The following is a 19,188-nucleotide window of genomic DNA, read 5'->3' as shown; positions in this document are numbered from 1 at the left end:
TGAACTTTAAGTGCACGTTGTGATTTATTTTTACCATTTTCTACGTGAACTTTAAGTGCACGTTGTGATTTATTTTTACCATTTTCTACGTGAACTTTAAGTGCACGTTGTGATTTATTTTTACTATTTTCTACGTGAACTTTAAGTGCACGTTGTGATTTATTTTTACCATTTTCTACGTGAACTTTAAGTGCACGTTGTGATTTATTTTTACCATTTTCTACGTGAACTTTAAGTGCACGTTGTGATTTATTTTTACCATTTTCTACGTGAACTTTAAGTGCACGTTGTGATTTATTTTTACTATTTTCTACGTGAACTTTAAGTGCACGTTGTGATTTATTTTTACTATTTTCTACGTGAACTTTAAGTGCACGTTGTGATTTATTTTTACTATTTTCTACGTGAACTTTAAGTGCACGTTGTGATTTATTTTTACTATTTTCTACGTGAACTTTAAGTGCACGTTGTGATTTATTTTTACCATTTTCTACGTGAACTTTAAGTGCACGTTGTGATTTATTTTTACTATTTTCTACGTGAACTTTAAGTGCACGTTGTGATTTATTTTTACTATTTTCTACGTGAACTTTAAGTGCACGTTGTGATTTATTTTTACTATTTTCTACGTGAACTTTAAGTGCACGTTGTGATTTATTTTTACTATTTTCTACGTGAACTTTAAGTGCACGTTGTGATTTATTTTTACTATTTTCTACGTGAACTTTAAGTGCACGTTGTGATTTATTTTTACTATTTTCTACGTGAACTTTAAGTGCACGTTGTGATTTATTTTTACTATTTTCTACGTGAACTTTAAGTGCACGTTGTGATTTATTTTTACCATTTTCTACGTGAACTTTAAGTGCACGTTGTGATTTATTTTTACTATTTTCTACGTGAACTTTAAGTGCACGTTGTGATTTATTTTTACCATTTTCTACGTGAACTTTAAGTGCACGTTGTGATTTATTTTTATTTCTTTAACCATTCCTGAACCTGTGACTAGAAACAAGCTGCATAGGGGCAATACCAGAATAAATGATCTAGTGATTCTGTCTCTTCCAGGCAAAATCTACAGAGCTGCGATTGTTGTACGCCCCATACAAACTCAGCAAAAAAATAAATGTCCTCTCACTGTCAACTGCATTTATTTTCAGAAAAGTTGACGTGTAAATATTTGTATGAACACAACAAGATTCAACAACTGAGACATAAACTGAACAAGTTCCACAGACACGTGACTAACAGAAATTGAATAATGTGTCCCTGAACAAAGGGGGTGGGGTTCAAAATCAAAAGTAACAGTCAGTATCTGGTGTGGCCACCAGCTGCATTAAGTTCTGCAGTGGATCTCCTCCTCATGGATTGCACCAGATTTGCTAGTTCTTGCTGTGAGATGTTACCCCACTCTTCCACCAAGGCACCTGCAAGTTCCCAGACATTTCTGGGTGCAATGGTCCTAGCCCTCACCCTCCGATCCAACAGGTCCCAGGCGTGCTCAATGGGATTCAGATCCGGGCTCTTCGCTGGCCATGGCAGAACACACATAACGAGCAGTATGGCTGGTGGCGTTGTCATGCTGGAGGGTCATGTCAGGATGAACCTGCAGGAAAGGTACCACATGAAGGTGTCTTCCCTGTAATGCACAGCGTTGAGATTGCCTGCAATGGCAACTAGCTCAGTCCGATGATGCTGTGACTCACCGCCCCAGACCATGACAGACCCTCCACCTCCAAATCGATCCCGCTCCAGAGTACAGGCCTCGGTGTAACGCTTATTCCTTCGACGCTAATCACGAATCCGACCATCACCCCTGGTGAGACACCAAATCGTGTCTCGTTAGAAGAGCACTTTTTGCCTGTCCTATCTGGTCCAGTGACGACGGGTTTGTGCCCATAGGCAACGTTGTTGCTGGTGAGGACCTGCCTTACAACAGGCCCTCAGTCCAGCCTCTCTCAGCCTATTACGGACAGTCTGAGCACTGATGGAGGGATTGTGCGTTCCTGGTGTAACTCGGGCAGTTGTTGTTGCCATCCTGTACCTGTCCCGCAGGTGTGATGTTTGGATGTACTGATCCTGTTCAGGTGTTGTTACACGTGGTCAGCCACTATGAAGACGATCAGCTGTCCATCCTGTCTCCTGGCCACAGCTGCAGTCCTCATGCCTCCACGCAGATGAGCAGGGACCCTGGGCATCTTTTCTTTGGTGTTTTACCAGAGTCAGTAGAAAGGCCTCTTTAGTGTCCTAAGTTTTCATAACTGTGACCTTAATTGCCTGTAAGCTGTTAGTGTCTTAATGACCGTTCCACAGGTGCATGTTCATTCATTGTTTATGGTTCATTGAACAAGCATGGGAAACAGTGTTTAAACCCTTAACTTCCAGATCTTAATTTGTAAAAGAATGTAAGAGAATTTTATTATATAATTTAAATTGAAGAACTCGAAGTATTGAATCAAGTGTTGTTTTTTTTGTACCAGTTCATAAACCACGTGGAATTGGCACATCGAAAATCTCTTCCCATTTTTTTTGCAATCTGTATGGCGCAGCTGTCAAAATGTGTGTCCTCAAATGGAAGTGGTATACGTTTCTATTTATGCCATTTTGTCTGAAGGTAATTAAAGAGCAGCAGTAAAATAACAATAACGAGACTATATACAGGGGGGTACCGAGTCAATGTGTGGGGGCACCGGTTAGTTGAGGTAATATGTACATGTAGGTAGAGTTATTAAAGTGACTATGCATATATAATAACGGAGAGTAGCAGCGGTGTAAAAGAGGAGGGGGGAGGCATTGCAAATAGTCTGGGTAGCTATTTCATTAGATGTTCAGGAGTCCTATGTCTTTGGGGTAGACGCTGTTTAGATTCCTCTTGGACCTAGACTTGGCGCTCCGGTACCGCTTGCCGTGCAGTAGCAGAGAGAACAGCCTATGACTAGGGTGGCTGTAGTCTTTGACCATTTTTAGGGCCTTCCACTGACACCGCCTGTATAGAGGTCCTGGATGACAGGAAGCTTGGCCCCAGTGATGTACTGAGCCGTACAAGTCTTTTCAGTGTCCTGAGGGGAAATAGGTTTTGTTGTGCCCTCATCACGACTGTCTTGGTGTGCTTGGACTGGGGTTGCAAATAAATTCCCTGGTTTTCCCAAAATCTTGGTTGAAGGAATCTCGGAATCAGAAGGGAATCAACTGGAAATTCGGCATCCTCCAACCAGGATTTCTCGAAAACTAGGTCATTTTATTGAAAGTTCCCAGAATTTTGCAACCCTAGCTTGGACCATGTTAGTTTGTTAGTGAAGTGGACACCAAGGAACTTGACGCTCTCAACCTGCTCCACTACAGCCCCGTCAATGAGAGTGGGGGTTTCTGCTTGAAACTTGTTGGTGTTGCAGACTCGTGAGGGAGAGGTTGAACATGTCAGTGAAGACACTTGCCAGTTGGTCAGAGTACATGTTCTGGTAATCCATCTGGCCCCACGGCTTTGTGAATGTTGACCTGTTTAAAGGTCTTACTCACATCGGCTATGGAGAGCTTGATCACACAGTCGTCCGGAACAACTGGCGCTCTCATGTTGTTGAGCTCGTGTCACTGGGCAGCTCTCGGCTGTGCTTCCCTTTGTAGTCTGTAATGGTTTGCAAGCCCTGCCGACGAGCGTCGGAGCCGGTGTAGTACGATTCGATCGTAGTCCTGTATTGACGCTTTGCCTGTTTGATGGTTCGTCGGGGGGCGCAGCGGGATTTCTTATGAACTTCCGGGTTAGAGTCCTGCTCCTCGAAAGCGGCAGCTCTAGCCTCTAGCTCAGTGCATCTGTTGCGTCTGTCCTGTAGTGTAGCATCTGCTTCATCTGACCACTTTTTTATTGACCGAGTCACTGGTGCTTCCTGCTTTAATTTTAGCTTGTAAGCAGGAATCGGGAGGATAGAATTATGGTCAGATTTGCCGACTGTAGGGCGAGGGAGAGCTTTGTTTGTTGTCTCTGTGTGGAGTACAGGTGGTCTAGAGTTGTTTTACCTCTAGTTGTACATTTAACATGGTGATAGAAATTTGGTAAAACGGATTTAAGTTTCCCTGCATTAAAGTCCCCGGCCACTAGGAGTGCTGCCTGGATGAGCATTTTCCTGTTTGCTTAGTGTGGAATACAGCCCATTGAGTGCGGTCTTAGTGCCAGCATCGGTCTGTGGTGGTATGTAGACAGCTATGAAAAATACAGATAGTGTGGTCTACAGCTTATCATGAGATACTCTACCTCAGGCGAGCAAAACCTCAGGACTTCCTTAGAAGGTAGGCCGATCTCCATCCTCGTCTTCTCTTCACGCAAATGACAGGGATTTGGCCCTGCTCCCGGGAAAGCAGTATGTCATTCACGTCAGGCTTGTCAAACTCGTTAAAGAAACCTCTCTGGGATATGTGTGACGCTAGCATCCCACCTGGCCAAAAGCCAGTGACAATGCAAAGCGCCAAATTCAAATAAATGACTATAAAAATCAAACTTTCATGAAATCACACATGTAAGATACCAAATTAAAGCTACACTTGTTGTGAATCCAGCCAACATGTCCCATTTCAAAAAGGCTTTTTGGCGAAAGCAAACAATGCTATTATCTAAGGGTAGCACCTCCGTAAACAAAGAGAGAAAACATATTTCAACCCTGCAGGCGCGACACAAAATGCAGAAATATATATATCATGCCTTACCTTTGAGCTTCTTTTGTTGGCACTCCAATATGTTCCATAAACATCACAAATGGTCCTTTTGTTCGATTAATTCTGTCGATATATATCTAAAATGTCCATTTATTTGGCTCGTTTGGTATTTAGGTATTTTTTTACGTAAATAATTTATAAAATTGAAGACGGGATGATCTGTGTTCAATACAGGAGGAAAACAAACTGTAGCTAGCTTTCTGGTCACGCTTCTCTATCTAGCAGTACACTTGAAGTGACCCTCGTTTTGAACAGGGCTACTTCTTCATTACACAAAGGAAAAACCTCAACCAATTTCTATAGACTGGTGACATCCAGTGGAAGCGGTAGGAACTGCAAGAAGGTCCCTTAGAAATCCGGATTCCCAATGAAAACCCATTGAAAAGAGTGACCTCAAAAACAAAACAAAAATCTGAATGGTTTGTCCTCGGGGTTTCGCCTGCTAAATAAGTTCTGTTATACTCTGTTATACTCACAGACATGATTCAAACAGTTTTAGAAACTTCAGAGTGTTTTCTATCCAAGTCTACTAATACTATGCATATCTTATCTTCTGGGGATGAGTAGCAGGCAGTTGAATTTGGGCATGCATTTAATCCGGACGTGAAAATACTGCCCCCTGTCACCAAGAAGTTAAGGAAATAAAAAGCCTCAACGGTTCGTGGTGAGTAATCGCTGTTCTGATGCCCAGAAGTTATTTTGGGTCTTAAGAGACGGTAGCAGACACATTATGTACAGGATAAGCTCAAAAATATGTTGCAAAAATCAAACAAAAAAAACACATTCGGTTAGGATCACGTAATTCATGATACATGCCTAACCCGACCCGTAACCATAACATTTGTTCGTTCTATCTTTTCTAGAGGATAAAACTGAAATTGTAACCAGCTTTGTTTGACTTGTTTAAGAAAGGGCGATACTAAAAAAAAAAAAAAAAAAAAAAAATAATTAGTGGGAAATGAGAAGTTGTAAATTATTACATTTTTTAATAAAGGATGAGCTTTTCTTAATCTACTGGAGAACCAATCCTTAGAGGCTATAAAATTCATCAAGATCAAGATCTTCAATGAGACTGTGCAGGGATCCAGATTGCGGACTTAAGAAAAAAAAACTTGAGTCATCAACATTCAACATCAACACATTTTTGTTTTTATCCCCTGGATTTCTAACCCCTTGATGTACTTGTTGGATTTAAATTTCAATGGCCATAATAATAATAATAATAATAAATAGATATGGAGACAATGGACAGCCTTGTTTTACTCCTCTTAAAAGCTCAATACTTTCTGAGAAGAAACCATTATGTTATTTTATATCTGGGGTTGCTGGACCTAACTTTAACCCATTGTATGAGATTCACCGAAATTAAACTAATCCAGGCATTTGTAAATACATTCTAGTCATACTTTATCAAACGCCTTTCAAAATCTGCTATGAAGACCAGGCCTTTTGTCTTTGATGTTTTAATGTTCAATTGTTTCAATGAATTGTCTTATATTATCTCCAATATAGCATCTGTGTAAAAAACCTGTCTGATCAGGATGAACAATAATATCTGGTGAAACCTTTTTTATTCTGTGCTATATGCATTTCACCAGGATTTTCGCATCACAGCGTTGAAGTTGTGATGTTTGTTTTTTAAATGGACTGGATCTTTATACTTACCACCTGGGTCCTGTTTTAGTAGTAATGAAATCAGTCCTTGTTGAGTACCTGAAAATTTAGCGTAATTATAACATACTAATATTGGATCTTTTGAGTACATGAAAGGTCTGATATACCTCTACTGGTATACAATCAAGCCCTGGTGTTTTTCCAGACTGAAAATATTTTATTGCTTCAGTTACCCTTCTGTAAGTTGGCCTTCACACTGGTCTTTCTGTATTCATTTTACAGTATTATTATTATTATTATTATTATTATTTGGAAAGAAATCTTTAGTTAACATAATTCAGTGGAAATGCTTGAGACAAAACATATGCTTAAATGTTGCTTCCTCTTTCAAAATATAGTTTGATGAATCATGTATGACTCCATCATTTGTAACGAGTTTCTCTCAATTCGTTTCGCATTTCTATGTTGAAGATTCAATATTTATTCCATTACCATGAACTTCCTCTATTCCTTTCTATAGATCTCATCTCTTTTGACCTAAACTGTTTTTGTTTTAATGATGAGTATTGTATTGAATGGCCTCTAAAAGTACATTTCAGTGTCCCATACAATATGGGGATCTGCTGTACCGATGTTGTGCTGAATAATTATTTTTTTAAATCCAATGATGGAAATGGTATTAATGGGTACGAATTCCCTATGTCAAGTCATTAACTGACTTCTCTCTCTGTCTCTCTCTTTCTCTCTCTCTCTCTAGTGTGTCCTGATAAGTGTCATGCGTGTACGTGGGATGGTGAATGTTGTCATGGCCAGTGTCTGGGTAGCTGTACTGAACCTAACACTGATTCGTCTTGCGCTGCCTGTCTCCACTACTACCACGAGGGGCGTTGCGTTCCAGACTGCCCCCCCGATACCTATAAGTTTGAAGGCTGGCGCTGCGTCACCCTGGACTTCTGCTCCAGCGTCCACCTGCCCGACTTCGACCGCTTCGTCATTCACAGAAGAGAGTGCATGTCTGACTGTCCTTCTGGATTCACACGCAACAAGAGCAAGAGGTGAGTCGGTTTGTCTTCTTCAAACTGTCCAGCAGATGGAGACAGAGGCTGTTATATAGCTATGGCTTTCTCCAATACTTGTCATTCAGACCTGTGGGATCAACTCCTTAGTCTGAGTCCTTAGACGATACAGGTGTTGGGTTGTGCTGCTCATCAAATCAAATGTTATTTGTCACATGCGCCGAGTTCAACAGGTGTAGACATGACAGTTAAATGCTTACTTACAAGCCCTTAAAAAAATGCAGTTTTAAGAAAAATAAGTGTTAAAGTATTTACTAAAATAATCTGAATTAAAAAAAGAAATGAAAAATAACAATTAAAAAGCACCAATAAAATAACAGTAGCGAGGCTATATACAGGGGGTATAGAGTCAATGTGATGGGGGCACAGGTTGAGGTAATATGTACATGTAGGTAGAGTTAAAGTGACTATGCATAGATAATAAACAGAGTAGCAGCAGGGTAAGAATTGTGGTGTGTGGGGGGGGGGGCAATGCAAATAGTCCGGGTAACCATATGATTAGACGTTCAGGAGTCTTATGGCTGGGGGTGGAAGGTGTTTAGAAGCCTTGTGGACCTAGTACTGCTTGCCGTGCGGTAGCAGAAAGAACAGTCTGTCTTGGGTGACTGGAGTTTTTGGCAATTTTTTGGGCCTTCCTCTGACACCGCCTGGTATAGAGGTCCTGGATGACAGGAAGCTTGGCCCCAGTGATGTACTGTTCCGTACGCACTACCTTCTGTAGTGCCTTGTGGTCGGAGGCCGCGCCGTTGCCATACCAGGCGGTGATGCAACCAGTCAGGATGCTCTTGATGGTGCAGCTGTAGAACCTTTTAAGGATCTGAGTACCAATGCTAAGTCTTTTCAGTCTCCTGAGTGGGAATAGGTTTTGTCTTACCTTCTTCACTACTGTCTTGGTATGTTTGGACCATGATAGGTTATTGGTGATGTGGACAGCAAGAAGCTTAAAGCTCTCAACCTGCTCCACTACAGCCCCGTCGATGAGAATGGGGGTTTGCTCTGTCCTCGTTTTCCTGTCTTCCACAATCGTCTCCTTTTGTCTTGATCACGTTGAGGGAGAGGTTGTTGTCCTGGCACCACACTGCCAGGTCTCTGACCTCCCTATATGCTGTTTCGTTGTAGTCGGTGATCAGGCCTACCACTGTTGTGTCGTCAGCAAACTTAATGATGGTGTTGGAGTCATGCCTGGCCACTCAATCATGGGTGAACAGGGAGTACAGGAGGGGTCTGAGCACGCACCCCTGAGGGGCCCCAGTGTTGAGGATCAGTGTGGCAGATGTGTTGTTACCTACCCTTACCACCTGGGTGCGACCCTCACCACCTGGGGGCGGCCCGTCAGGAAGTCCATTTGTTTTGATCCAGTTGCAGAGGGAGGTGTTTAGTCCCAGGGTCCTTAGCTTGGTGATGTGCTTTGAGGGCACTATGGTGTTGAACGCTTAGCTGTGGTCAATGAATATCATTCTCACGTAGGTGTTCCTTTTGCCCAGGTGGGAAAGGCAGTGTGGAGTGCAATAGAGATTGCATCATCTGTGGATCTGTTGGGGTGGTATGCAAATTGGTGTGTGTCTAGGTTTTCTGGGACAATTGTGTTGATGTGAGCCATGACCAGCCTTTGAAGCACTTTATGGCTACAGACAGGTTACCTTGGTGTTCTTGGGCACAGGGACTATGGTGGTCTGCTTGAAACATGTTGGTTACTGTCTCCGACAGGGAGAGGTTGAAAATGTCCGTGAAGACACTTGCCAGTTGGTCAACGCATGCTCGGAGTACACGTCCTGGTAATCTGTCTGGCCCTGCGGCCTTGTGAATGTTGCCCTGTTTTAAAGGTCTTACTCACATTGGCTATGGAGAGAGTGATCACACAGTCGTCCGGAACAGCTGACGCTCTCATGCATTCTACAGTGTTGCTTGCCTCGACGCGAGCATAGAAGTAAGTTAGTTCGTCTGGTAGGCTTGTGTTACTGGGGAGCTTGCGGCTGGGCTTCCCTTTGTAGTCAGTAGTAGTTTGCAAGCCCTGCCACATCGGAGCCTGTGTAGTGCGATTTGATCTTAGTCCTGTGTTGACGCTTTGCCTGTTTGATGGTTTGTCGGAGGGCATAGCGGGATTTCTTATAAGCATTCAGATTAGTGTCCCGTTCCTTGAAAGCGGCAGCTCTATCCTCTAGCTCAGTGTGGATGTTGCCTGTAATCCATGGCTTCTGGTTGCTGTATGTACTGATGAAGCCAGTGACCTATATGGGGTACTCCATGCCATTGGAAGAATCCCGGGACATATTCCAGTCTGTGCTAGCTAGAGGTCGACTGATTATGATTTTTCAACGCCGATGCCGATTATTGTAGGACCCTAAAAAAGCCGATACCGATAAAAAATATATATATATAAATAATAATAATAATTTTTTTTTTTAAATAAATATTTTTTTTAAATTTAATTTAATGATTTTAATTTGTAATAATGACAATTACAGCAATACTGAATGAACACTTATTTTAACTTAAAATAATACATCAATAACATCAATTTAGCCACACATAAATTGTATAATAAGTGTTGGAGAAGAATGTAAAAGTGCAATATGTGCCATGTAAGAAAGCTAACGTTTAAGTTCCTTGCTCAGAACATTTTTATTTTTTTATTTTTTATTTCACCTTTATTTAACCAGGTAGGCTAGTTGAGAACAAGTTCTCATTTACACCTGTGACCTGGCCAAGATAAAGCATAGCAGTGTGAAAAGACAACAACACAGTTACACATGGAGTAAACAATAAACAAGTCAATAATAAAAGAGAGTAAAAGAGAGTCTATATACATTGTGTGCAAAAGGCATGAGGAGGTAGGCGAATAATTACAATTTAGCAGATTAACACTGGAGTGATAAATGATCAGATGGTCATGTGCAAGTAGAGATACTGGTGTGCAAAAGAGCAGAAAAGTAAATAAATAAAAACAGTATGGGGATGAGGTAGGTAAATTGGGTGGGCTATTTACCGATGGACTATGTACAGCTGCAGCGATTGGCTAGCTGCTCAGATAGCAGATGTTTAAAGTTGGTGAGGGTGATAAAGGTCTCCAACTTCAGCAGAGAACTGGAAGGAAAGGCGGCCAAATGAGGCGTTGGCTTTAGGGATGATCAGTGAGATACACCTGCTGGAGCGCGTGCTACGGATAGGTGTTGCCATCGTGACCAGTGAACTGAGATAAGGCGGAGCTTTACCTAGCATGGACTTGTAGATGACCTGGAGCCAGTGGGTCTGGCGACGAATATGTAGCGAGGGCCAGACGACTAGAGCATACAGCTCGCACTGGTGGGTGGTATAAGGTGCTTTTGTAACAAAACGGATGGCACTGTGATAAACTGCATCTAGTTTGCTGAGTAGAGTATTGGAAGCTATTTTGTAGATGACATTGCCGAAGTCGAGGATCGGTAGGATAGTCAATTTTACTAGGGTAAGTTTGGCGGTGTGAGTGAAAGAGGCTTTGTTGCGAAATAGAAAGCCGACTCTAGATTTGATTTTAGATGTTTGATATGAGTCTGGAAGGAGAGTTTACAGTCTAGCCAGACACCTAGGTACTTATAGATCTCCACATATTCTAGGTCGGAACCATCCAGGGTGGTGATGCTAGTCGGGCGTGCAGGCAGCAAACGGTTGAAAAGCATGCATTTGGTTTTACTAGCGTTTAAGAGCAGTTGGAGGCCACGGAAGGAGTGTTGTATGGCATTGTAGCTTGTTTGGAGGTTAGACAGCACAGTGTCCAAGGAAGGGCCAGAAGTATACAGAATGGTGTCGTCTGCGTAGAGGTGGATCAGGGAATCGCCCGCAGCAAGAGCAACATCAAATCAAATGTATTTTATATTGCCCTTCGTACATCAGCTGATATCTCAAAGTGCTGTACAGAAACCCAGCCTAAAACCCCAAACAGCAAGCAATGCAGGTGTAGAAGCACGGTGGCTTGGAAAAACTCCCTAGAAAGGCCAAAACCTAGGAAGAAACCTAGAGAGGAACCAGGCTATGTGGGGTGGCCAGTCCTCTTCTGGCTGTGCCGTGCGGAGATTATAACAGAACATGGCCAAGATGTTCAAATGTTCATAAATGACCAGCATGGTCCAATAATAATAAGGCAGAACAGTTGAAACTGGAGCAGCAGCATGGCCAGGTGGACTGGGGACAGCAAGGAGTCATCATGTCAGGTAGTCCTGAGGCATGGTCCTAGGGCTCAGGTCCTCCGAGAGAGAGAAAGAGAGAATTAGAGAGAGCACACTTAAATTCACACAGGACACCGAATAGGACAGGAGAAGTACTCCAGATATAACAAACTGACCCTAGCCCCCCGACACATAAACTACTGCAGCATAAATACTGGAGGCTGAGACAGGAGGGGTCAGGAGACACTGTGGCCCCATCCGAGGACACCCCCGGACAGGGCCAAACAGGAAGGATATAACCCCACATCATTGAAATATACAGAGAAAAGAGTCGGCCCGAGAATTGAATCCTGTGGCACCCCCATAGTGACTGCCAGAGGACCGGACAACATGCCCTCCGATTTGACACACTGATCTCTGTCTGCAAAGTAGATGGTGAACCAGGCAAGGCAGTCATTAGAAACACCGAGGCTACTGAGTCTGCCGATAAGAATATGGTGATTGACAGAGTCGAAAGCCTTGGCCAGGTCGATGAAGACGGCTGCACAGTACTGTCTTTTATCGATGGCGGTTATGATATCGTTTAGTACCCTGAGCGTGGCTGAGGTGCACCTGTGACCGGCTCGGAAACCAGATTGCACAGCGGAGAAGGTACGGTGGGATTCGAGATGGTCAGTGATCTGTTTGTTCACTTGGCTTTCGAAGACCTTAGATAGGCAGGGCAGGATGGATATAGGTCTGTAACAGTTTGGGTCCAGGGTGTCTCCCCTTTTGAAGAGGGGGATGACCGCGGCAGCATTCCAATCCTTGGGGATCTCAGACGATACGAAAGAGAAGTTGAACAGGCTGGTAATAGGGGTTGCGACAATGCCGGCGGATAGTTTCAGAAATAGAGGGTCCAGATTGTCAAGCCCAGCTGATTTGTATGGGTCCAGGTTTTGCAGCTCTTTCAGAACATCTGCTATCTGGATTTGGGTAAAGGAGAAGCTGGGGAGGCTTGGACAAGTAGCTGCGGGGGGGGGGGGGGGGGGGGGCTGTTGGCCGAGGTTGGAGTAGCCAGGAAGAAGGCATGGCCAGCCGTTGAGAAATGCTTGTTGAAGTTTTCGATTATCATGGATTTATCGGTGGTGACCGTGTTACCTGCAGTGGGCAGCTGGGAGGAGGTGCTCTTGTTCTCCCAGAACTTTTTGGAGTTAGAGCTACAGGATGCAAATTTCGTCTTGAAAAAGCTGGCCTTTGCTTTCCTGACTGACTGCGTGTATTGGTTCCGGACTTCCCTGAACCGTTGCATATCGCGGGGACTATTCAATGCTATTGCAGTCCGCCACAGTATGTTTTTGTGCTGGTCGAGGGCAGTCCGGTCTGGAGTGAACCAAGGGCTATATCTGTTCTTAGTTCTGCATTTTTTGAACGGAACATGCTTATCTAAGATGGTGAGGAAGTTACTTTTAAAGAATGACCAGGCATCCTCAACTGGTGGGATGAGGTCAATATCCCTCCAGGATACTTGGGCCAGGTCGATTAGAAAGGCCTGCTCGCAGAAGTGTTTTGACATTTGAGAGAGACATACAGCGAGGCATACAGTAATCGCAGGTGTTGATTGGGAGAGCTAGCTAAAACAACAGGTGAGACAACAACAGCTAATCAGCTAGCACAACAACAGCAGATAAAATGGCGATGACTAGGCAGAGAGGGTCGAATTAACTACACACAGAGCCTGAGTTCGCGTCTGGGACCGACAGACAAAACATAAATAAACAGAATGGAGTACCGTGATTAATGGACAGTCCAGCAGGCATCAGCTATGTAGCCAAGTGATCCTAGTGTCCAGGGGGCAGCAGTAGATGGAACAGGGAAGCCGCCACTACGCTAGCACGCGGGTGACACAGCGTTTAAGGTTAGTATCCCGGGGCTAGTAGGAGCGTCTGCTCCGACGGAGGCCGGTTGAAGGCACAGCGGAGTATTCGTCGGTGTATTCGTCGCCGTAACCGACTTCAGTGGGCAAATGCTCACCTTCGATGGCCACTGGCACGCTGGAGACGTGTGCTCTTCTGGGATGAATCCCGGTTGGAACTGTACCGGGCAGATGGCAGACAAGGTGTGGGCGAGCAGTTTGCTGATGTGAACATAGTGCCCCATGGTGGCGGTGGGGTTATGGTATGGGTAAATTGAATGCGCAGAGATACCACGACGAGATCCTGATCAACTCATGCTGCCAAACATACCCTCGTAAAACTGACCATCCTACCAATCCTCGACTTCGGCGATGTCATCTATAAAATAGCCTCCAACACTACTCAACAAACTGGATGCAGTCTATCACAGTGCCATCCGTTTTGTCACCAAAGCCCTATACACTACCCACCATTGCGACCTGTACGCTCTCGTTGGTTGGCCCTCGCTTCATACTCGTCGCCAAACCCACTGGCTACTGGTCATCTATAAGTCTCTGCTAGGTAAATCTCTACCTTATTTCAGATCACTGGTCACCATAGCAGCACCCACTCGTAGCACGAGCTCCAGCAGGTATATATCTCACTAGTCACCCCCAAAGCCAATTCCTCCTTTGGTCGTCTTTCCTTCCAGTTCTCTGCTGCCCATGACTGGAACGAATTGCAAAAATCTGTGAAGCTGGAGACTCATATCTCTCTCACTAGCTTTAAGCACCAGCTGTCAGAGCAGCACACAGATCACTGCACCTGTTCATAGCCCATCTGTAAACAGCCCATCTATCTACCTACCTCATCCCCATACTGGTATTTTTGTATTTTTTTATTTTGCTCCTTTGCACCCCAGTATCTCTACTTGCACATTCATCTTCTGCCGATCTACCATTCCAGTGTTTAATTGCTATATTGTAATTACTTCGCCACCATGGCCTATTTATTTCCTTAACTTACCTCATTTACACTCACTGTATATAGACTTTGTTTTCTTTTGTTCTACTGTATTATTGACTGTATGTTTTGTTTATTCCATGTGTAACTCTGTGTTGTTGTAGGTGTCGAATTGCTATGCTTTATCTTGGCCAGGTCGCAGTTGTAAATGAGAACTTGTTCTCAACTAGCCTACCTGGTTAAATAAAGGTGAAATAAAAAAAATGTAAACTCTGTGAAGGAGATGTGTCGCACTGCACGAGGCAAACGGTGGTCACACCAGATACTGACTGGTTTTCTGATCCACACCCCTATCTGTTTTAAACAGTTATCTTTGACCAACAGATGTATATCTGTATTCCCAGTCCTGTGAAATCCATAGATTAGGACCTAATGAATTTATTACACTGATTTCCTTATGACCTGTAACTCAGTAGAATATTTGAAATGGTTGGTTGCGTTTATATTTTTGTTCAGTATAGTATGTTTTATGTCTGTCTGACTGTTCCTCTCCCACTCTCCCCCATCTCCAGTATGTTCTGCAGTGCGTGTGACGGGCTATGTGATAAGATCTGTGATGAGAAGGTCATTGACTCCGTGGACGCGGCCCAGTCTCTGAAGGGATGTACCGTCGTCAAGGGCAACCTACAAATCAACATCCGTAGAGGACGTAAGTACCTGTTAAAGTACAGTTATATATCACTACCTGTTATAGTACAGTTATATACCTGTTATAGTACAGTTATATATCACTGCCTGTTATAGTACAGTTATATATCACTACCTGTTATAGTACAGTTATATACCTGTTATAGTACAGTTATATATCACTACCTGTTATAGTACAGTTATATATCACTACCTGTTATAGTACAGTTATATATCACTACCTGTTATAGTACAGTTATATATCACTGCCTGTTATAGTACAGTTATATACCTGTTATAGTACAGTTATATATCACTGCCTGTTATAGTACAGTTATATACCTGTTATAGTACAGTTATATATCACTACCTGTTATAGTACAGTTATATATCACTGCCTGTTATAGTACAGTTATATATCACTGCCTGTTATAGTACAGTTATATATCACTGCCTGTTATAGTACAGTTATATATCACTGCCTGTTATAGTACAGTTATATATCACTGCCTGTTATAGTACAGTTATATATCACTACCTGTTATAGTACAGTTATATATCACTACCTGTTATAGTACAGTTATATATCACTGCCTGTTATAGTACAGTTATATATCACTGCCTGTTATAGTACAGTTATATATCACTGCCTGTTATAGTACAGTTATATATCACTGCCTGTTATAGTACAGTTATATATCACTGCCTGTTATAGTACAGTTATATATCACTACCTGTTATAGTACAGTTATATATCACTACCTGTTATAGTACATTTATACAGTGCCTTGCGAAAGTATTCGGCCCCCTTGAACTTTGCGACCTTTTGCCACATTTCAGGCTTCAAACATTAAGATATAAAACTGTATTTTTTTGTGAAGAATCAACAACAAGTGGGACACAATCATAAAGTGGAACGACATTTATTGGATATTTCAAACTTTTTTAACAAATCAAAAACTGAAAAATTGGGCGTGCAAAATTATTCAGCCCCTTTACTTTCAGTGCAGCAAACTCTCTCCAGAAGTTCAGTGAGGATCTCTGAATGATCCAATGTTGACCTAAATGACTAATGATGATAAATACAATCCACCTGTGTGTAATCAAGTCTCCGTATAAATGCACCTGCACTGTGATAGTCTCAGAGGTCCGTTAAAAGCGCAGAGAGCATCATGAAGAACAAGGAACACACCAGGCAGGTCCGAGATACTGTTGTGAAGAAGTTTAAAGCTGGATTTGGATACAAAAAGATTTCCAAAGCTTTAAACATCCCAAGGAGCACTGTGCAAGCGATTATATTGAAATGGAAGGAGTATCAGACCACTGCAAATCTACCAAGACCTGGCCGTCCCTCTAAACTTTCAGCTCATACAAGGAGAAGACTGATCAGAGATGCAGCCAAGAGGCCCATGATCACTCTGGATGAACTGCAGAGATCTACAGCTGAGGTGGGAGACTCTGTCCATAGGACAACAATCAGTCTTATATTGCACAAATCTGGCCTTTATGGAAGAGTGGCAAGAAGAAAGCCATTTCTTAAAGATATCCATAAAAAGTGTCGTTTAAAGTTTGCCACAAGCCACCTGGGAGACACACCAAACATGTGGAAGAAGGTGCTCTGGTCAGATGAAACCAAAATTGAACTCTTTGGCAACAATGCAAAACGTTATGTTTGGCGTAAAAGCAACACAGCTGAACACACCATCCCCACTGTCAAACATGGTGGTGGCAGCATCATGGTTTGGGCCTGCTTTTCTTCAGCAGGGACAGGGAAGATGGTTAAAATTGATGGGAAGATGGATGGAGCCAAATACAGGACCATTCTGGAAGAAAACCTGATGGAGTCTGCAAAAGACCTGAGACTGGGACGGAGATTTGTCTTCCAACAAGACAATGATCCAAAACATAAAGCAAAATCTACAATGGAATGGTTCAAAAATAAACATATCCAGGTGTTAGAATGGCCAAGTCAAAGTCCAGACTTGAATCCAATCGAGAATCTGTGGAAAGAACTGAAAACTGCTGTTCACAAATGCTCTCCATCCAACCTCACTGAGTTCGAGCTGTTTTGCAAGGAGGAATGGGAAAAAATGTCAGTCTCTCGATGTGCAAAACTGATAGAGACATACCCCAAGCGACTTACAGCTGTAATCGCAGCAAAAGGTGGCGCTACAAAGTATTAACTTAAGGGGGCTGAATCATTTTGCACGCCCAATTTTTCAGTTTTTGATTTGTTAAAAAAGTTTGAAATATCCAATAAATGTCGTTCCACTTCATGATTGTGTCCCACTTGTTGTTGAAAAAATACATTTTTATATCTTTATGTTTGAAGCCTGAAATGTGGCAAAAGGTCGCAAAGTTCAAGGGGGCCGAATACTTTCGCAAGGCACTGTATATCACTACCTGTTATAGTACAGTGATATATCACTACCTGTTATCCTAGGGAACAGTGAGAGGCAACGATCCTAACTCCTTTCTCTGTCTCCTCCTCTAGAGAACAGTGAGAGGCAACGATCCAAACTCCTTTCTCTGTCTCCTCCTCTAGAGAACAGTGAGAGGCAACATTCCAAACTCCTGTCTCTGTCTCCTCTCCTCCTCTAGAGAACAGTGAGAGGCAACGATCCAAACTCCTTTCTCTGTCTCCTCCTCTAGAGAACAGTGACAGGCAACAATCCTAACCTAACTCCTGTCTCCTCCCCTCCTCTAGAGAACATAGTGTCTGAGCTGGAGAGTTTCATGGGATTGATCCAGACAGTGACTGGCTACGTGAGAATCAGACACTCTCAGACGCTGGGCTCCCTGTCATTCCTCAAGAGCCTCCGCTACATCAATGGAGAGGATCTGATGGACGAGTATGTTACCACATTATTATGGATCCTCATTCATCCTCATTCATCCTCATCATCGTTCCCCCAGCTACTACTACTACTACTACTGCTACTACTACCACTACTACTACTACTACTACTACTAATACCGCTACTTCTACCACCACCCCCTCCCTCCTCCTCCTCCTCTTCCTCCTCTTCCTGGGGTTTATTATGGATCCCCATTAGTTCCTGTCAAGGCAGCAGCTACTCTTCCTGGGGTTTATTATGGATCCCCATTAGTTCCTGCCAAGGCAGCAGCTACTCTTCCTGGGGTTTATTATGGATCCCCATTAGTTCCTGCCAAGGCAGCAGCTACTCTTCCTGGGGTTTATTATGGATCCCCATTAGTTCCTGTTGCCAAGGCAGCAGCTACTCTTCCTGGGGTTTATTATGGATCCCCATTAGTTCCTGTTGCCCCATTAGTTCCTGTCCCCACCCCTCTACATTCTGTCAGCTTTGTAAAGGAGGATCAGGACCAGCTCCCCACCCCTCTACATTCTGTCAGCTTTGTAAAGGAGGACCAGCTCCCCACCCCTCTACATTCTGTCTGCTTTGTAAAGGAGGATCGGGACCAGCTCCCCACCCCCCTACATTCTGTCAGCTTTGTAAAGGAGGACCAGCTCCCCACCCCTCTACATTCTGTCAGCTTTGTAAAGGAGGACCAGCTCCCCACCCCTCTACATTCTGTCAGCTTTGTAAAGGAGGATCAGGACCAGCTCCCCACCCCTCTACATTCTGTCAGCTTTGTAAAGGAGGATCAGGACCAGCTCCCCACCCCCCTACATTCTGTCAGCTTTGTAAAGGAGGATCAGGACCAGCTCCTCGCCCCTCTACATTCTGTCAGCTTTGTAAAGGAGGATCAGGACCAGCTCCCCACCCCTCTACTGTCAGCTTTGTAAAGGAGGATCAGGACCAGCTCCCCACCCCTCTACATTCTGTCAGCTTTGTAAAGGAGGATCAGGACCAGCTCCTCGCCCCTCTACTGTCAGCTTTGTAAAGGAGGATCAGGACCAGCTCCCCACCCCTCTACATTCTGTCAGCTTTGTAAAGCAGGATCAGGACCAGCTCCTCGCCCCTCTACTGTCAGCTTTGTAAAGGAGGATCAGGACCAGCTCCCCACCCCTCTACATTCTGTCAGCTTTGTAAAGGAGGATCAGGACCAGCTCCTCGCCCCTCTACTGTCAGCTTTGTAAAGGAGGATCAGGACCAGCTCCCCACCCCTCTACATTCTGTCAGCTTTGTAAAGCAGGATCAGGAC

At 43.6% G+C, this 19,188-nt stretch overlaps 1 protein-coding gene across 1 annotated transcript in view; it reads left to right on the top strand.

Moving 5' to 3' along the window:
* Window positions 1-19,188, top strand: part of LOC139384630 (insulin-like growth factor 1 receptor) — a 115,152-nt gene that overhangs the window by 35,406 nt on the left and 60,558 nt on the right. Inside the window, exons 4-6 of the mRNA XM_071129446.1 lie at window positions 7,076-7,373; window positions 14,946-15,082; window positions 17,768-17,912. Coding sequence (XP_070985547.1) covers window positions 7,076-7,373; window positions 14,946-15,082; window positions 17,768-17,912 — 580 coding nt within the window. The remainder of the gene's footprint in view (window positions 1-7,075; window positions 7,374-14,945; window positions 15,083-17,767; window positions 17,913-19,188) is intronic.

This window comes from Oncorhynchus clarkii, chromosome 26, assembly GCF_045791955.1.
Source record: "Oncorhynchus clarkii lewisi isolate Uvic-CL-2024 chromosome 26, UVic_Ocla_1.0, whole genome shotgun sequence".
NCBI classification, from domain to species: Eukaryota; Metazoa; Chordata; class Actinopteri; order Salmoniformes; family Salmonidae; genus Oncorhynchus; species Oncorhynchus clarkii.
The sequence above is the reverse complement of the archived record's forward strand: the minus strand, read 5'-3'. Positions and strand labels throughout refer to the sequence as shown.